This window comes from Lynx canadensis, chromosome F1 (genome assembly GCF_007474595.2).
Source record: "Lynx canadensis isolate LIC74 chromosome F1, mLynCan4.pri.v2, whole genome shotgun sequence".
NCBI lineage: Eukaryota > Metazoa > Chordata > Mammalia > Carnivora > Felidae > Lynx > Lynx canadensis.
Genome location: NC_044319.2, coordinates 10,331,708 through 10,347,344, shown reverse-complemented (window position 1 = coordinate 10,347,344; position 15,637 = coordinate 10,331,708). Strand labels below are relative to the sequence as shown.

General features: G+C 53.0%; 1 protein-coding gene across 3 annotated transcripts in view; it reads right to left on the bottom strand.

Moving 5' to 3' along the window:
• RCSD1 (RCSD domain containing 1) overlaps nt 1–15,637 on the bottom strand; it is a 75,270-nt gene that overhangs the window by 4,652 nt on the left and 54,981 nt on the right. For all 3 annotated transcript variants that reach the window (XM_030301868.1, XM_030301865.1, XM_032591855.1), the window contains 3 exons: nt 11,540–11,611; nt 7,657–7,860; nt 4,856–5,536 (listed from right to left, as the gene is read on the bottom strand). In XM_030301868.1, coding sequence (XP_030157728.1) covers nt 4,856–5,536; nt 7,657–7,860; nt 11,540–11,611 — 957 coding nt within the window. The remainder of the gene's footprint in view (nt 1–4,855; nt 5,537–7,656; nt 7,861–11,539; nt 11,612–15,637) is intronic.

The window sequence follows — 15,637 nt, the reverse complement described above, 5'->3', positions numbered from 1 at the left end:
GATTAGGCAGGGAGCTGGGAGAAATTAAGTACCTCATCAGCAGAAACGCTTAAAGAGAACAAAGGAAACCAGTAGAACCCTGTGGGTTCCAGTAGAATACAGGTGAAGACACAGCAAGCAGGAGGAGTTTGGTTCTGGGCGTGAGGGGCTGGCAGGCATCCGAGCACAGTGCCCTGTCCGTGTGGGGTTGGGACACAGGCCAGGCTGGTGCTAAGCAGTCAGGAGCGGCCCAGTGGCTGGTGGTGAGGTCCAACCTTAGGGGTCAGTTACAAAACACAACAGCTAGAGTGTGGGAGTCGGGGCTGAGGACAGAATGTGGCAGCTCTTCTTTAGGAGGGGGAGGGAGGGAGGCTGGCTGGGTGGCCCAGCGCTGACGGACACTGGTGGGAGGGAGGTGGCTTCCGGGACAGGTTGCCAGCATCAGCCCCTTGGCAGAGGTGAGGATGACCAGTCTTTGGTGGCACTTAGAGCTTCAATTCTTAGTTCGGAGCGAGATCACAAGGGGAAGCAAATGAGAGGGAGACAGAGCGATAGGGAAGGGGCAGACTTGGGGGCTATTTCTTTGGGACTGGGCAGATCAGAGCATGTCTGTAGGCAGAAGGGGCTGAGCTAGTGGGGGGCTAGAAACGCGGAAGAATACATGGATGGATGAAATCCCCAGTGTCACCCCTCACTTAAAATGCACAGACACACTCTACAAGCGTCCTGTAAAAATGTCCACCAACTGGCACTTGGGGGAAGCCAGACCACAGCAGATGGGGGTTCGTCTGAGCAAGTAGGGACCTGTCCTCGGATTCACACGCTGAGGGTCTGAGGCAGGCAGTGCCCCAGCTGCTCTTCCTTTCAGTCACCTAGGAGGTGAGGTCGTTTGCAGAGCGGGAGGGGCTGGGGGAGGAGTAACTGAGGAATGTGGGTGAAGACTGGCTCAGCCCAGTTGGTAAGAGTTCCTAATAGATCCAGGCAGCATGGCCGTGTGAATTGCACAGTGACACGCACGAGTCTCGGCAAAGAAGGTGGCGCGATGGTGGCTTAGCTTTGCAGATTAATAGAGAGAGAGGAGGTCAATGGGAAAAGGGCCATGAAGGGGGCACCCGGGTGGCTCAGTCCGTTGAGCGTCCGACTCCTGATTTCGGCTCAGGTCATGACCCCAGGGTTGTGGGATCGAGCCCTGGTAAGGAGCTTGCTTATGATTCTTTCCTTCTGCCCCTCTCCCCCACCCACATGCACTGTCTCTCTCTAAAATAAAAAATAATTGGGGCGCCTGGGTGGCTCCGTCAGTTAAGCGTCTGACTTCGGCTCAGGTCATGATCTCGCGGTCTGTGAGTTCGAGCCCCGCGTCGGGCTCTGTGCTGACCGCTCAGGAGCCTGGAGCCGGTTTCAGATTCTGTGTTTCCCTCTCTCTCTGCCCCTCCCCTGTTCATGCTCTGTCTCTCTCTGTCTCAAAAATAAATAAACGTTAAAAAAAATTTTTTTTAATAAAATAAAATAAAAAATAATAACATAAAATAAAACAAAATAAATGAGGGGAATGAAGGTGCAGGATAGCACAGCCATGGACCTGGTCCCTGTGGACCCCCCCCCCCCCAAGTTCTCAGTGTAGGACAGGTGCTAAGGGAGGGGCTGAAGAGGGAAAGCACAGGAGTGTGTTCCCAAGTGAGGAGAGACAGGCCAAGAACTGAGGCTCGGAGACCTGCCCACTTAACCAGGAGGAAAAAGTAAACAGAGTTCTAAAGGCAGGGGAGGCCTAGCAGAAGGTGGTATCTCATCAGCTGAGGGAGAAAGGAATTTCGAATCAAATCCTGAGAGATCAAGGAGAATGCCCGGGAAAAGCAGTGGAACCAGGCAGCGAGGAAGCCAGCACGTCGGTCCTACGAAGTCTTGAATGTGATGTCAAACATCCTGAGTGTCGTCCTTGGGGTAAGTTTATCTCTGGCATCACCTGAGCGCCCTGCATGGTACCGGGTATGTAACAAGCATCTGAGAACCACTTGTTCAGTTTATTTACAGTGTGGGAGCCAGATCTTACTCGGTGCCCTCTTTCCGGGGGCGCTTTGCCTGTAAACAGAGCCCGTGTTGTGATTTGATATAGCCAGCCTGTTCCAGGACTGGAGTTCCCAGAATGGCTCATTCTTTAAGCACCAAATGTTAAAATACTTGTGAGGGGCTGGGTCACAGGCGGTTAACCCTCCACAGCGCCGATGCCTCGGGCCTACTGAGGCGGCCTTCCCCTGCTCTCTCTTGAAGGAGTCGCTCCGTCCTCTGTGCCTCACACAGGGCTGCCTTCCCTGGGAAGAATCACATTTATTCCCGTCTTGTCTTTGTTCATCTCTTTGTTTTATCTGTCATCATCACTGAGAGGGACAAAGAGGATGGGAGTCGACACGCCTCCCGGGATAAAGGAATCCGCGGATGTGCAGAGATGCGGTGTGATGTAGCTCATTCTGATGACTAGAGCCCGTGTCCGTCATGTCAACACTGAGCTCTGTGACCTTGGACAAGGTCATGTCCCCTCCTGGAGCTTCAGCTCCTTCCTCTCGAAAACCAGGGGGTTGGAGGAAGGGTGCCAAAGTGTTGTGCCTCCGTGACAGGTCAGGAGGGGGAGAAGGACAGAGAGGTGGGGGGTGGGGAGCTACTCTTTGGGACCCGGGCTTGGGTTTGGAAGCAGAGCGCTCGTGAGGGTGCGGGCACCCGGCTCCCTCCCCAGGGCTGTCAGATACAAGTGACCCGAGAGGTCCAGGTGAGCCTGTGCCAAAGCTCCCAGAGCTTCTGCAGGAAGCCTTCTCTACCTGAGACCTCCCTGAAGCTCTTCCACCAGGGTGACTTCCTAACCCTTCAAGACTAGAAGATGCTGCCAGTGAGACGGGAAGCTCTCCTGGGAAGACAGGCGCCTCCTAGCCTGAAAATAAGAGGCAGCAGCCACCGGCAGGTGGCCACGTGGACTCAGTGGCTTCATCGTCAGAAAGAAGTGAGGATCTGAGGGGCACCGAGGTGGCTCAGTCGGTTGGGTGTCCGACTCTGGCTTAGTTCGTGATCACACGGTTCGTCAGTTCGAGCCCCGCATCGGGCTCTCTGCTGTCAGTGCGGAGCCTGCTTTGGATCCTCTGTCCCTTTCTCTCTGCCCTTCAACCTGCTTACACACACTCTCTCTCAAAAATATACAAACATTAAAAAAAAAAAAGTCCGTATCCGAGGCACGTGTTTGCGTTCTGGACACCTGGTGGAGGTCTCCAGGTGACAGGATCAGATCATGCGTTTATAATGGACGGTGTTAAAGAAACGTGAAGCATCTTTGTCTGACAGCCCAGCCAGAGGGGTCTTAGTCATACCTCAAGAGTCTTTGGGACTCACACCTTCTCTCTTGGGTGGGAATAACGTGAGGGTCCCCGGTGAGTTCCCCTGCCCCCAAACACATCAACCCCTCTGATATGTCTAGTTCTATCATTAGAGATTATTTCTTTCGGGTCAAGCAGTTTTCTCCTTTTTAAAAATTCGTTCATTCACTCAACAAATACACTTTTTAAGAACTACAATGTTCTGGGTTTAGTGGCAAATGCTGGGGATCGGTGACGGGGAAAAAGTAGAGAGAGATGATAAGAAAATAAGTAAGAGCGTGTCAAATAGTGATACACACCGTGATGGCAAAGTGGAACAGTGGATGAGAGTAGCCGAGTGGTCAAGACAGGCCCGAGGGACATCCGAAGGATGGGTGGGAAGCGTCCCAAGTGGGGGACAACCGGGACAGAGCTCTGAGCAGGGAGTGAGCTTGGTATAGTTGAAGAACCGAATGACCACTGACGTGGCTAAAGCACAGTGAGGGGAAGGATCGGGGGCACCCGAGAGCAGCAGGGCCTCACAAAGGGTTTGGATTTACTTTGAGTGCACTGGGATATCATGGGACAGGGGATGGGGAGGCGTAGTGGGATGCACACCCAGAGATACGTCCAATCCTAGCCCCCGGTACCTGTGAATGCGGACTTACTTGAAACTGGGATCTTTGCAGATGTAATGAAAGACCTCAAAATGATTCTGGATTTAGGGTGGGTCCTACATCCAATGCCTGGTGTCCTTCTGAGAGAAAGGAGGGGGGCTGGGGATGCATAGAGCCAGGGAAAGACCCCATGAAGACAGAGGCAGAGATGAGAGTGACGGGTCTGTAAGCCAGGGAATGCCGAGGATTGCTGACGGCTGCCAGATGCTGGGAGAGGCAAGGAGGGGCCGGGGGTGCCAGCGGCCATCAGAAGTTAGGGAACCGGCTCGGGACAGACTTTCCCTCCGAGCCTCCAGAGGGAACCAACACTGCCCACGCCTCCAGAATTGTGAGAAAATAAAATTTCTATGGTTTTAAGTTCCCAAGTCTGTGGAATTTGTTATGGCAGCCCTAGGTATTGAATACAGGAGGTGAGTAATTTTAGCCACGAGTAGATGATCTAAACACACACACACTTTCTCCTTTGCCTGTGCTTCGAGCTTCCCCGAGACAACTCCCTGCCCACTGCCACATTCCGCCTTCTTCAGAGTGCCCTGAAGAGCTGCTGGTCCCCCACACTAGCCGAGTTGATGGGGAAGGTGCGCCCCCTTCATCTCTGAGCCCCTCCGGCAGGGAGCTGGGCCCAGGGCCCTGACTCAGTCACCTCGGTCTCCACACACACCCACAGCACAACAGACCTCCGAACGGGCAGGAAGGTGGAGACAGCACGGGCCTCCTTTCTTGTCCCTCTGTCCCCTCACATTTGCCACAACTTGTCTCAACCCAGTGCCTGTGTTTCTGCACACTTGAGCTCATCTGCGAGGAAGTGTGAGCAGGCACGCACCGGCCCCGGCCCTGCCTCCTCAGGGGAACACGCCGGCCACTCACCTCTGTCTTGGGGGCCTCATCGCTGGGGTCGCAGCCTGGCTCCAGAACGGCCCCCTCTTCGTCCTTTTCCTCGCCTCTCCCCTGCTCAAAGCTGTGGCCGCCCTCCACTCCTCCAGGGGGGCTCGGTGGGGCCTCCCCCGCAGCTCCCTCCGTCAGCCCCTTTGTGTCTTGGCTCCTCTGCCCGGGCTCACCCTCTTCATTTTCTGCCCTCTCCTCCTTCACCTCTGCAGACTTTCCTGTCTGTTCCCCGGCTGGTTTTTCTTCCGCGGGGCTCCTGCACCCGTTCGCTGCCTCCGGGCTGGAGGCCGGGGCTGGTTGAACGGCCTCCTCCTTGGCTGGACGGGTGCCGGCCTCCTCTTCAGAGCCCCGCACAGCCTCCTGGTGATGCTGGGCTTCCCCCGGGGCTCTGCCCTTCTCCTCCTGCTTCTCCGTCCTGCTGGACGTCCTCCTCAGAGGAGGCTTCTCCTGGGACCCCAGCTCCCCCACTGGCTTCTCGCTGGGCGGCGGGGACCCCGGGGCCTTGCTCTTGGACGGGAACACCTCATCCCCATTCTCTTCCTTGGCACCATTCTCCTGGGATGACTCGGGGGCCCTGAAACCTCCCAGGTCCCCACAGTCTGACTGAGACCTTCGAAATCGCCTGGAGGGAGGGCGCCTTTTTATCGAGCCCCTCGTCCGCACCTGGAAGAACAGGTGAAGAAGAATTATCTGAAGCCTGTAAAAAAAGGCCAAGAGGAGGACGGCATGTTCCTTCAACGTCCAAAGCACCGCTCTGTCAGCCAGCTGTCAAGGGGTCGTTTGATTTTCCAGGAGAATGTACCCTGTGTGCTATGCATCACTGGCTAGGGCCCCAGGGGGGTCGTGAAAGCACATGGTAACCCATAGGTTTTTGTCTCATGAAAACGCAAATGCTTTCCCTCCACTAAAAAGGATAACCTCCAATTTTATTATCCTGTGAAACGTTCATCAGTTTCATGTCTAACTTAGCAATTGGATTCTAACATCTGTTTCTTCAATTGCCTATAAATAACCGGTTGTTCGTTCTCTGAATGAGCTTTACCATCTAAATTGACAAGCTGAATAAAATCTATCTCTCTTGCGAATAAGAGTCACGTTTTAGCATTCAGGAAATTATACTCTGGCAAAGGTGAACCCAACAGAGGAGAGGGTAAAGGGCCTGCTGATGGCCTGGCCTTGCTCTGGGACCTCACGGGCACACCGCTGGACAGCTGGTGACTAGCTTCACCCCTTTCCCCAGCGTGGCCCTCCTGGCCCTCTGCAGCACTGGCTAATGCCAGGAAAGCTGAGCAGCTAGATGCCTTTGCTTTCCAGGAACCAGGTCCACCGTGAGCAGAAGCCATGCCTTACAAGCGTCCAACGGAGCTGCCCGGAGATCCTCTCCTCTCTGGGAATCACTCAGGCCTCACGTAGGCCCACTGGACTTGGCCATAACTTCAACGGAAATGTTTATCTGGATGCCCTACTTTATTCACGTGATGTGTCCTTATTTAAGTCTTTATACGTAGATGAAATCTTATTTTTATAAACCTCAAATCTGATTTTCCCACTGGCTTACATTTTGGTTATTTGTCAATTCTAGTTCCTTCTCAGAAATTTGGAGTCAATACTTGGTTTAAAAGGGCTTCCTAGGCCCTTTCCCGAGACCCTGGTGCTGCCAGCCCTACAAGCTATCAAGGCTCCGCCCGGCCCTCATGATCAGAGGGTTCAGGAATAACCTTGCCTCACTCTGCTGCTGTCAGAAGGCTAAGGCCTCCAGTATTACAACCTGGGGGCAGTGCCTCCCTCCCTGCCCCGACTCCCTAGCCTCCCCAGAGAGCACCTTATGAAGAGACGAGGCTCTCCCCTGGATTCCTCTCTGCCGTCAGGGGTCTCTCCCTGGTCTCACTCTGGGGTGGAGGATCTCCAACCTATCCCCGGCCAGCAGACTCAAGCCTTAGCGCCAGTTTGTTTCCAGGCCGTTCCCTTAGCGCCAGTAGAAACAAGTCCTACCTGTTTCTACACATGTGACTTTCTTCCCCTAGATGGGTTTTCTGGAATGGCCCAAAAGACCCCACTCTTTCCATCTATAACTTTGAAGTTGTATCCATCTGCCATTCCCTGGAGTCACACCCCCCCTTATGTCGGCCCTTGCCTGGCTCTGGCCCAGATTTGCTGGACACCTGCACAGGCTGTATTGGAGAATATCTCTGATTCGTACTGTGTATGGCATCAGGCAGAGGATCTGATGAAAGGAAGCACACACATCAGGGCAGCATCTACAGAAATGGGCCCTAGGTACATCTTTTTGCAAAGGGAACCGTTTGGATGTTCTTTAACGGGCAGGCTGCAGTAAGAATGATTTAAACCCACACTGGGTCGCTTAGAAGTATTAACATCAAGCCAGAACAGAGTGTTCTGGAGTCCCAGTGACCCTGCCCACCCTCTGCATCAATCACCGATCGGGCCTTTAGCGTTTATTTTCAGCTTTTGACACGACTCTCTGTGCAGCTGGGGTCGGTCCTGAATTCTCACCCCTCTCCCCACAAAGGATAGAGCGTTCCACCCCCCAACTGTGCTTTCTGGGCGAGCGGCACAGCTACTGGGAGAGGGGATGAGAGGCAGGCTAGGCAGAGGGGTGATCTCAGTCACAGATCACCGGCAACAGAAGAAATTTCCCTCTGCTGGAAACCAACTCCGACTGCAGCTCAAAAGCGTCCTCCTTTCCCCGAGACAACATCAGGGCAGAGAAAATCCAGGACTGGCACCGGACAGGGCCACAGCGCTTCGGACCCAGAGGTTACCTTATTGTAGCAGGGCAGATGGCTGCCCTCCGGAGGCTGGTCAAAGCTGACCGGCACCTCCTCCAGCTCGCCAGCCTGACACCGCACACCAGGGCTGCTGGGGGTGGACGGCGGGCTCTGGAATGGCGATACCGCGGCCTTGAGTCCAGGACTCTTGGGTGAGGCGCCAGGCAGCAGGGCTGCTGGATCGAAAGCTAAGTTGGCCTGCCGAGAAAAGGTGAGACGTTTCAAACGGGTGGGAGATGGGTATGTCTGCGTGAGCTTGTTGGGTGCCTGGCCTGGAACTGGTTGCGACTACGTAACATGAGGCTTTTTGGGTTACCTCCCAACCAATTATCCAGTCACGTCACGTCCGACCCCTGGAAGCACTGCCTCCTCAAGCCATCTCTGGCTACCTGGCTCACCGCAGGCTGCATTCCAGAAGGCCCAGAAAGTACCGATTTGGATCCAACAAAAATGCCCTGGAACAGCTCCAACTTATACACAAAGAGGCCAAAGTAGCACCTGCAGGCACACGATCTCACAGCAAGTCAACGCCCTTTATCAACTTTCTCAGCAGAGCCAATAGTAGCCACTGCCTACCGGATGCCTCCTATTTGCTGGCATACAAAACCTTCCCCTCTACAACAGACCTGTGTGTTCCATTTTGTTCTGATCGCGAACATCAGGACGGTGGCGAAGGAGCCTGCCCTGGGATTCAAGCCAGCTCTGCTGGTCTCTTATGCGTTGTTGGTAGATGGCCAGAAGAGTGGTGGACACAGCAGGCTGCCCAGCCCTTCCAAGAGGGAGCCCGCGGAGCAGACGTCAGTGTGTGCCCCACCTGGGCCATGGCGGGACAGGTGAAACCACATTCAAGGGCATCCGGAGGGCAACAGAGGGGAGAGGTTACCCAAAGGTAACAGAGGCCTGAGGGAGCCAAGAGCTGGGTAGGGGCGGGGGGCAGGGCGAGGCAGGTGGTCCCAGCTCCAGCCTGTGGCAGTGGAGAAGGTGGTGGTGCAGGAGGGCCTGTGGGGTGGATTGCAGTGAGCACTGGGTCCTCTTTAGCGCCATCGAGGGGCAGTCCTCCTGCTCCGGCGCCCTCTGGGTCTCCAGATCCCGGCCCAGCAGGGAGGACTTGCCCGGAAGGGATGGTGTGACGGGCAGATGACGCAGTGGGAAGTACAGGGGCTCTCCACACCGACAGACCTGACTGCCAAGCTCAGATGTTTCACTTAATAGCTGTGTGACCTCCAGTGAGTCCAATAAATAGCCTGAGTCTTGAACTGTATTTGTCCAAACCGGTTAGCATGACCGCCTGAGTCCTTCATGATCTGGTCCCTGGCACTCGCTCCTGCCATCACCCACTCATGCTCCACACTCCCCCCCCCCCCCCCCCAGAGCCCTCTCAGTGCCCCCTTCTTCCAGCCAAGGCTCTGCTGTCCAGGAGAACTGTGTGCTTTTGGACCTGCAGACTCTACGCTGTTATTCTTGTTTAGGAAAGTACCAGTATCTCTGTGATATTAAGAAAGACCTTACAGCAGGGGCGCCTGGATGGCTGTCGGTTAAGCATTGGACTCTTGATTTCCACTCAGGTCATGATCTCTTAGTTCATGAGTTTGAGCCCCGCACTGGGCTCTGAGCTGGCAGCACCGAGCCTGCAGGGGATTCTCTCTCCCTCTGCCCCTTCCTGACTTGTTCTCTCAAGTAAATAAATATACTTAAAAAAAAAAAAAAAAAGGCCTTATAATATGGACAAAACTCAGTCACGGTAAGAATTAAGAACGTGAAGATTGCATAGCAATGCTGTGAGCCCAAACCATGGCAAAAAGCAGCACATGGTGAGTGCCTGTGACGGCTTCAGGGCAGTGGACACTTGGGTTGGGAGTTAAGAGGTCTCCCTCCCCACCCAACTTCAAGCTGGAAAGCTCCCTCTGTAAGACTGCCTGCAAATAAAATATATTTTGCTAGCCAGCAGGAAACTTGAACTTGGAATTATGGGCTAGTCCAGTGAAGAAAAACCATACCTCATAACTCATCTAATAGAGTATTTAGAAGGAAAGTCTAGCTGGTGATGCATTTCTTAGTTCTTGGCCACCACCCCCCCCTTCCCAACAAAGTAAGGGCTCCTATGGCATCTGGCCAAATTGTCATTCTGTTCTTCTTCTTTTTTTAAAAGCAGGCTCCAGAACTCACGACCCTGAGATCAAGACCTGAGCTGAGATGGAGTCTGACGCTTAACCGACTGAGCCACCCAGGCGCTCCTTGTTGCTGATGTTCTTAATGAGACTGAAGGATCAGTGATCACAACCTTCTTCTCAGTGGCTGAGCTTCCCAGAGACGCTCCTCACTGACGGGAAAGGGGAAGGAGACCGAGACTGCGGGGCACAGAGCATGTGGGAACTAACTTCCGGCACTTGGATGAGGGCTGAGGTGGGCTGCAGGAAGGCGAAGGTGCAGGTCCCGGGCTACACCCCTCAGCTGGCTGTACATCGGGATCCTTTCTGAGAGACCCTCCTTACGTACGTACTCAGGAGCCTTGCACAGGCAGAAGCTCCTTCCCCGCTGCTGCTGCTGCTGTTGCTGCTGCTGCTGCTGCGGTGCCATCAGGCCTTTTCAGCAGGAGTTACCCTTCAGGGAGTCCCCTCCCACCGGCCACAGGGCGGGCTCAGGCCAGAAACCAGAGAGGCTTTTCTTGACCAGAAATCATGCCCGGGCTCTCCCAGAGGTGGAACCGTAGAAGCGGCAGCTACTTGTCTCGGCACGCCTCTAACAGTGATTTCTGACTAGGTTTTCCTAGTCGGGCCCAGATGGGAGGATACGGTGCGCAGGAGCCTTACGGTTCTCCTGGGTGGAGCACAGAGACCGTGGTGAAAGCTCTTGCGTCCTCCACACGCCCTATCCAGACATGCCCCTCTCCTCTGCGCTTTGGCTCATGCTGTCCCACACCAGGGGCACCTTCCTCCTTCCTTTCTAGCCACCCATCCCTGAGGACCGACTCAGGGTGTAGGTGTTTCATAAAGCATTCATTAATTACTCCTGCCCACTCTTCTCTCTTCTTGCTCTAAAATTCTAGAGCACGGCTCTCACCTGGGGCGACGGTGGAGGGCAACTGTGTTCCCAGGAGATGCCCAAAGACGTCTTTCATTGTCACAACTTCTGGAGAGTGCTACCGGCATTGAGTGAGTAGGGACCAGGGATGCTGCTAAACATCTTGCGATGCACAGGGCAGTGCCCCGCCTGCGCGAACACTGCCCAGGTTGAGGAACTCTGATTTAGAGGAGTAAGAACTGACACACGGCAAGCACACCATTTAGACCTCTGGGGTTTCCTTTCCTTTAAGTCTCTTATTGTACTACGTGTGAAAATCCCGTCTCCCCCAAAAGGCTGCGAGCTCAAGTACAGTGCCGCACGGTCAGTTGCATCCCCAGGAAAGGCAGCCAGCTGTGGTGCAATGGTGAGGGCTCTGGGTTCACAAGCTGATAGACGGAGAGGCGGGCATTCCAAACAACGGATTCTGCCATGTCAGTGCAATGCCTAGCTGTTGAATTTCAGCCCTGTGTAAAGCTGAAACAGTTTGTGGGGGCATTCAGGCCTTGCTTGGGAGGACTTGGCTAGTCCTGGAGTGTCTCTTGGGCTCTAATGTCTTTTTCCTGTAAGATTCTTGAGACATCCCATTATCCGCCAACCACCATGATCCGTTAACTTCATGAGCTCATGCTTGACATGATGTTTATTTTAGCTCTTTGCCCCTAGATAGGGCTCCTCATCCTTCACAGCTGGTTATCAGAGATCAACTCTTCAGGTGACAGATGGTGCTATCCCCAGGAGCCCCAAAGACGTGCACATGTTGCACAAGAGGTGGGGTGGCGTCAGAAGTAGCAATGGGTAACCACTGTGCACTTACCTGAAGCTTCTCAATCAGAGGCGAACTCTTCACCTTGATTTTAGGAGGGTGGCTTGCATTGGGCGGTGATTTCTACAGAGCAAATGGACCAAAACAACGGAATCAGTGAGGTGAAGGGAGGTGGGGTTCTGGCTGGAGCCCCAAAGGCCCAGGTGAAAGAAGAGGAGAAGTTGATTTCACCGCTTTCCCACTTAGCTTTCAGCAGCCCACCCACCTGGTCAGGGCCTGGGCCTGGGTGGGCTCCCCACCACCCCTCCCTCGTCTCACAGGTATAAGACCACTTGAATCTATGAATCAGAGCAGGCTGGACAGACATCTGAAACACAGGTGGTCTCCTGTTCCAGAAAGGATGACTTCATGGTCATTATGAGACAACAGACTATGGCTGAGGGGATGAGATCTGCACCTCCTGACCTTCAACAACATGAGCCAATGATGGGAGGGAATTCCAGAGAGAAAGGGCAAAATGACTATTTGTTCTGTTTGTACAAACAACAGAAGACACCACAGACCAAAGGTGAAAGCTTACAGAGGTTTAACTGAAATTTCTCCCTTGAACTAATGATATTTTGGAAAATCCAAACCACCAATAGTGTTATTTATAGATTATCATTTTCCAAAACATCGTTCATTTCGATTAAGCAGACATTTACCGAGTATCGACTACATTCCCGGCATTGTCTTGCCTGGTTATACGACGATGAACACGATATGGTCTCTGGCCTCTAGAAGCGATCAATGGCTGATACATACATATAAAACCATACATATGGAGGCACCCTGGTGACTCAGCTGGTTAAGTGTCCGACTTCAGCTCAGGTCATGATCTCATAGCTTGTGGGTTCAAGCCCCACATCAGGCTCTGTGCTGACAGCTCAGAGCCTGGAGCCTGCTTCAGATTCTGTGTCTTCCTCCCTCTCTGTCCCTCCCCCACTCGTGCTCTGACTCTCTTGGTCTCTCAAAAATAAACATTGAAAGAAATTTAAAAATAAAAAACAAAACCATACGTTATGTTCTGCTAGCTGGAGATATGTTTGTGATGAATGTCGGTCAGGAACCTTGTCTGTATTTTATTGTATCTAAAAAGATGGACCCCTTCTTGTTTTGTCTAAAATCCCTGCAACTTGAGTCTGGTTCTACAGGTATATGAGGACACTGATGATGATGATGATGGTGAAGAAGATGGTGGTGACTTCCATGTTGTTTAGCAGAGGCCAAGGCACAAAAGGGATTTTTCTACAGTTTAGAGACCCCACATACATTACCTGCCCCAGCCCCCGTGGACTCATTTAGCTGAATCACAAAAAGAAGAACACCAATCTCCTGGAAACATTCTGAGATACTTATTGAGTGAGATGACTGTATTTTAGTGACGGAAGGAGGAAGATTTACTCAGTTCAACTCCTTGTGACCCTTTTAAGGCCCAACATTGAGGAAGAGGCACTGGAGTGGGACAGTCACCAGCTGGGACTCTGGCTCTGACAGGAGCCGGACGGGTGCCCCGGCCTCAGCCTCCTCCACCAACACCCAGGCAGGTGGGTTAGAATAAATGACTCTCAGAACGCCTCCAGCTCGAAGGTGCCTCTGGCTCCATGAGTTTACACTGTCACACATACTCCTAGAGCAGTTTACAAGGCGCCTTGTGTTGGTGACAAGTACAAAGAGCTGCCAGCCCCAAATCAGTTGACTTCTGTGCTCTATGGTGAAATTTCACATGAGCCACTATTTCTAAAGATACTGTTTAAGGAAGTGCAGCAACAATTTTGCTGACAAACTTTGCTTTTTGTAATACCAGAAACTCTTCTCTTCCTCAACTGACCACTATATGTATATACATACACATATATATATATATAATGTGTGCGTATATATACATACATATATATATAATTCATTTATCGTTGAAAGACAGAGAGAGATAGAGCACCAGTGGGGGAGGCGCAGAGAGAGAAGGAGACACAGAATCCAAAGCAGGCTCCAGTCTCCGAGCTGTCAGCACAGAGCCTGACGCAGGGCTCGAACCCACAAACCGCAAGATCATGACCTGAGCCGAAGTAGGATGCTCAACCGACCGAGCCACCCAGGTGTCCCCATATATATACTTTTAAGTAGGCTTCACACCCAGCACGGAGCCCAACGTGGAGCCTGAATTCACGATCCCAAGATCAAGACCCGAGCTGAGATCAAGAGTTGGATGCTTAACCAACTGAGCCATCCAGGCGCTCCCTGACCACTATCTTCTGAAGAGAGTGAAAATTCAATACACGCAGCCCCTTCGCTATAGGATAGTGCGGGGAACCTAGCTCATGCTCCCCAAGATCCTTATTGCTTGGAATTGAACAGCAAAGCAGGAGGACTCCAAAATAGCTGCTAGTGCAGTTCCTAGGAACGGCAGCAGGTGGCAGCATTTCCTTTGCCATTTAACACGGGACTCCAGGCAGGTGGCTGGGCCTAAGACCACCGAAGGAGAAAAACCAGCCTCAAGCTCTATGGGTGTATATTCATATCTGCACATGATGTTCCTATAATGTCTAGAAATCATGAACCTGACTTTTCAGATGGGAGTGTTTTTCGGCCCTTCTCTGGCAGACAAGGCAAGGTTTACGGCCATACTAAATACCCTTTTGGCTGGGTTCTCCAGAGAGGAGTAACTCCTGGTCACCCCATGGTCTCAGGCCTGAGCAGGCATAGGGAGGGGGCGGGAATGAAGGGATGGAGAGACCCTTCCCTGCACTGTGCCTCGGGGACTGAGCGGCAGCCCGACTGGGGCCCTCCCTTCAGGCCCCCCTGAGGTTCCCCAAGGCCACGCCGTGGGAACGGAAAGTGGAGAACTGCAGGCCGCAGACTCCGTCCAGCCCAGCCACACAAAGCTGGTTGTTCTTTGTATTTCTGTGTGATTTTCAAGGTGACAAAAAGTCATCGATCCTGGAAGCGATGTCCTTCTTATGTGCAAGCAGCCGGTCACTCCAGGCAGGACTGTTTCCTCTAACATCCACTCTCCTACTCATCCAGCCCTTGGCCCTTCTATGCTATTTAACCGCTGGGCGGTACCTCATGGGATGAGCCTGTAGGTTTATTTCTCCCAGAGCCGGGAAACTAACCTGACTCATTCTGCTTTTATTCCAGAGAATAAAACACCCCCATCTGGCCCCCATCATCTGTCTGGTTAGTGTTCCTGTCTTACTTCACAAATAAGGAAGAAGGCTCAGTGCAGTATGGTGGCTTCTCCAGGGCCAACTCTGGGTCATCAGGGGGTAGCCTCACAGGAGGCTCCTGATGGCCAAGGCCTCAGCCTGTTGCCCAGGGGCTGAAAGTCACAAGGAGAAGCTGACCCTTGGTAAAGAGAAGTTGTCGGTATGCATCTGGCCATAGCACGAGCTAATAACCCCATGATGCCACACAACCATCAAGTCAGTGCTTGAAGAAATGCCAACAGAAAAGACTCAGTTTTTAAAAACCGTGTTTCTCGGGGTTCCCATTCCAGAAGAAGGCTGCTGTTCGGTGTGTGGGGCAGCGATCTCTGAGCAGGGGGGCTCTAGACGCCACCACCCCACTGGATCAGGGGCAGCTGCGCGTTTCCGCTTTCTCTGGTGGGCTTTGGCCTGTAAGCCTTGGGTGGGAAAGGCTGCTCTCCTCGTGTTCGTTACATACGTGCTCAAGGTCACACGGGTATCTAGTGTCTATTGTCAGGCTGCTGGTCCTCAGAAAGGAAGGGGGAGGGAGGTAGTTGAAGCGGGATTTGTGAATTGAACCGTCTTTGGCTTGCTTGCTTTCTCTAGAGGCTGGCTTCCCAGGCTGGACGAGAGAACACGTGAGTTCATTTCTGCAGGAGTGTGACGGGAGCACAGTGAAAGTTCATGGGCTGCTGGGATGGGGGACGGAGAAGTCACTCCTACAGCTACAATTAGATAAATAAGGGTCGGTACACACGCAGTTTGGGAATCTACTGCCGGCTATGATCTGTGATGCCAGCACCTTCCTTGTGTTGGTAACGTTGGCTATTTTATATGTGAGGGCAACGAGGCTTCTGTGCGCTCTGATTTTCTTCCAATGATCCAGAACAATAGCCAGTCTTTGCAAGGATAGCACGGAACCACG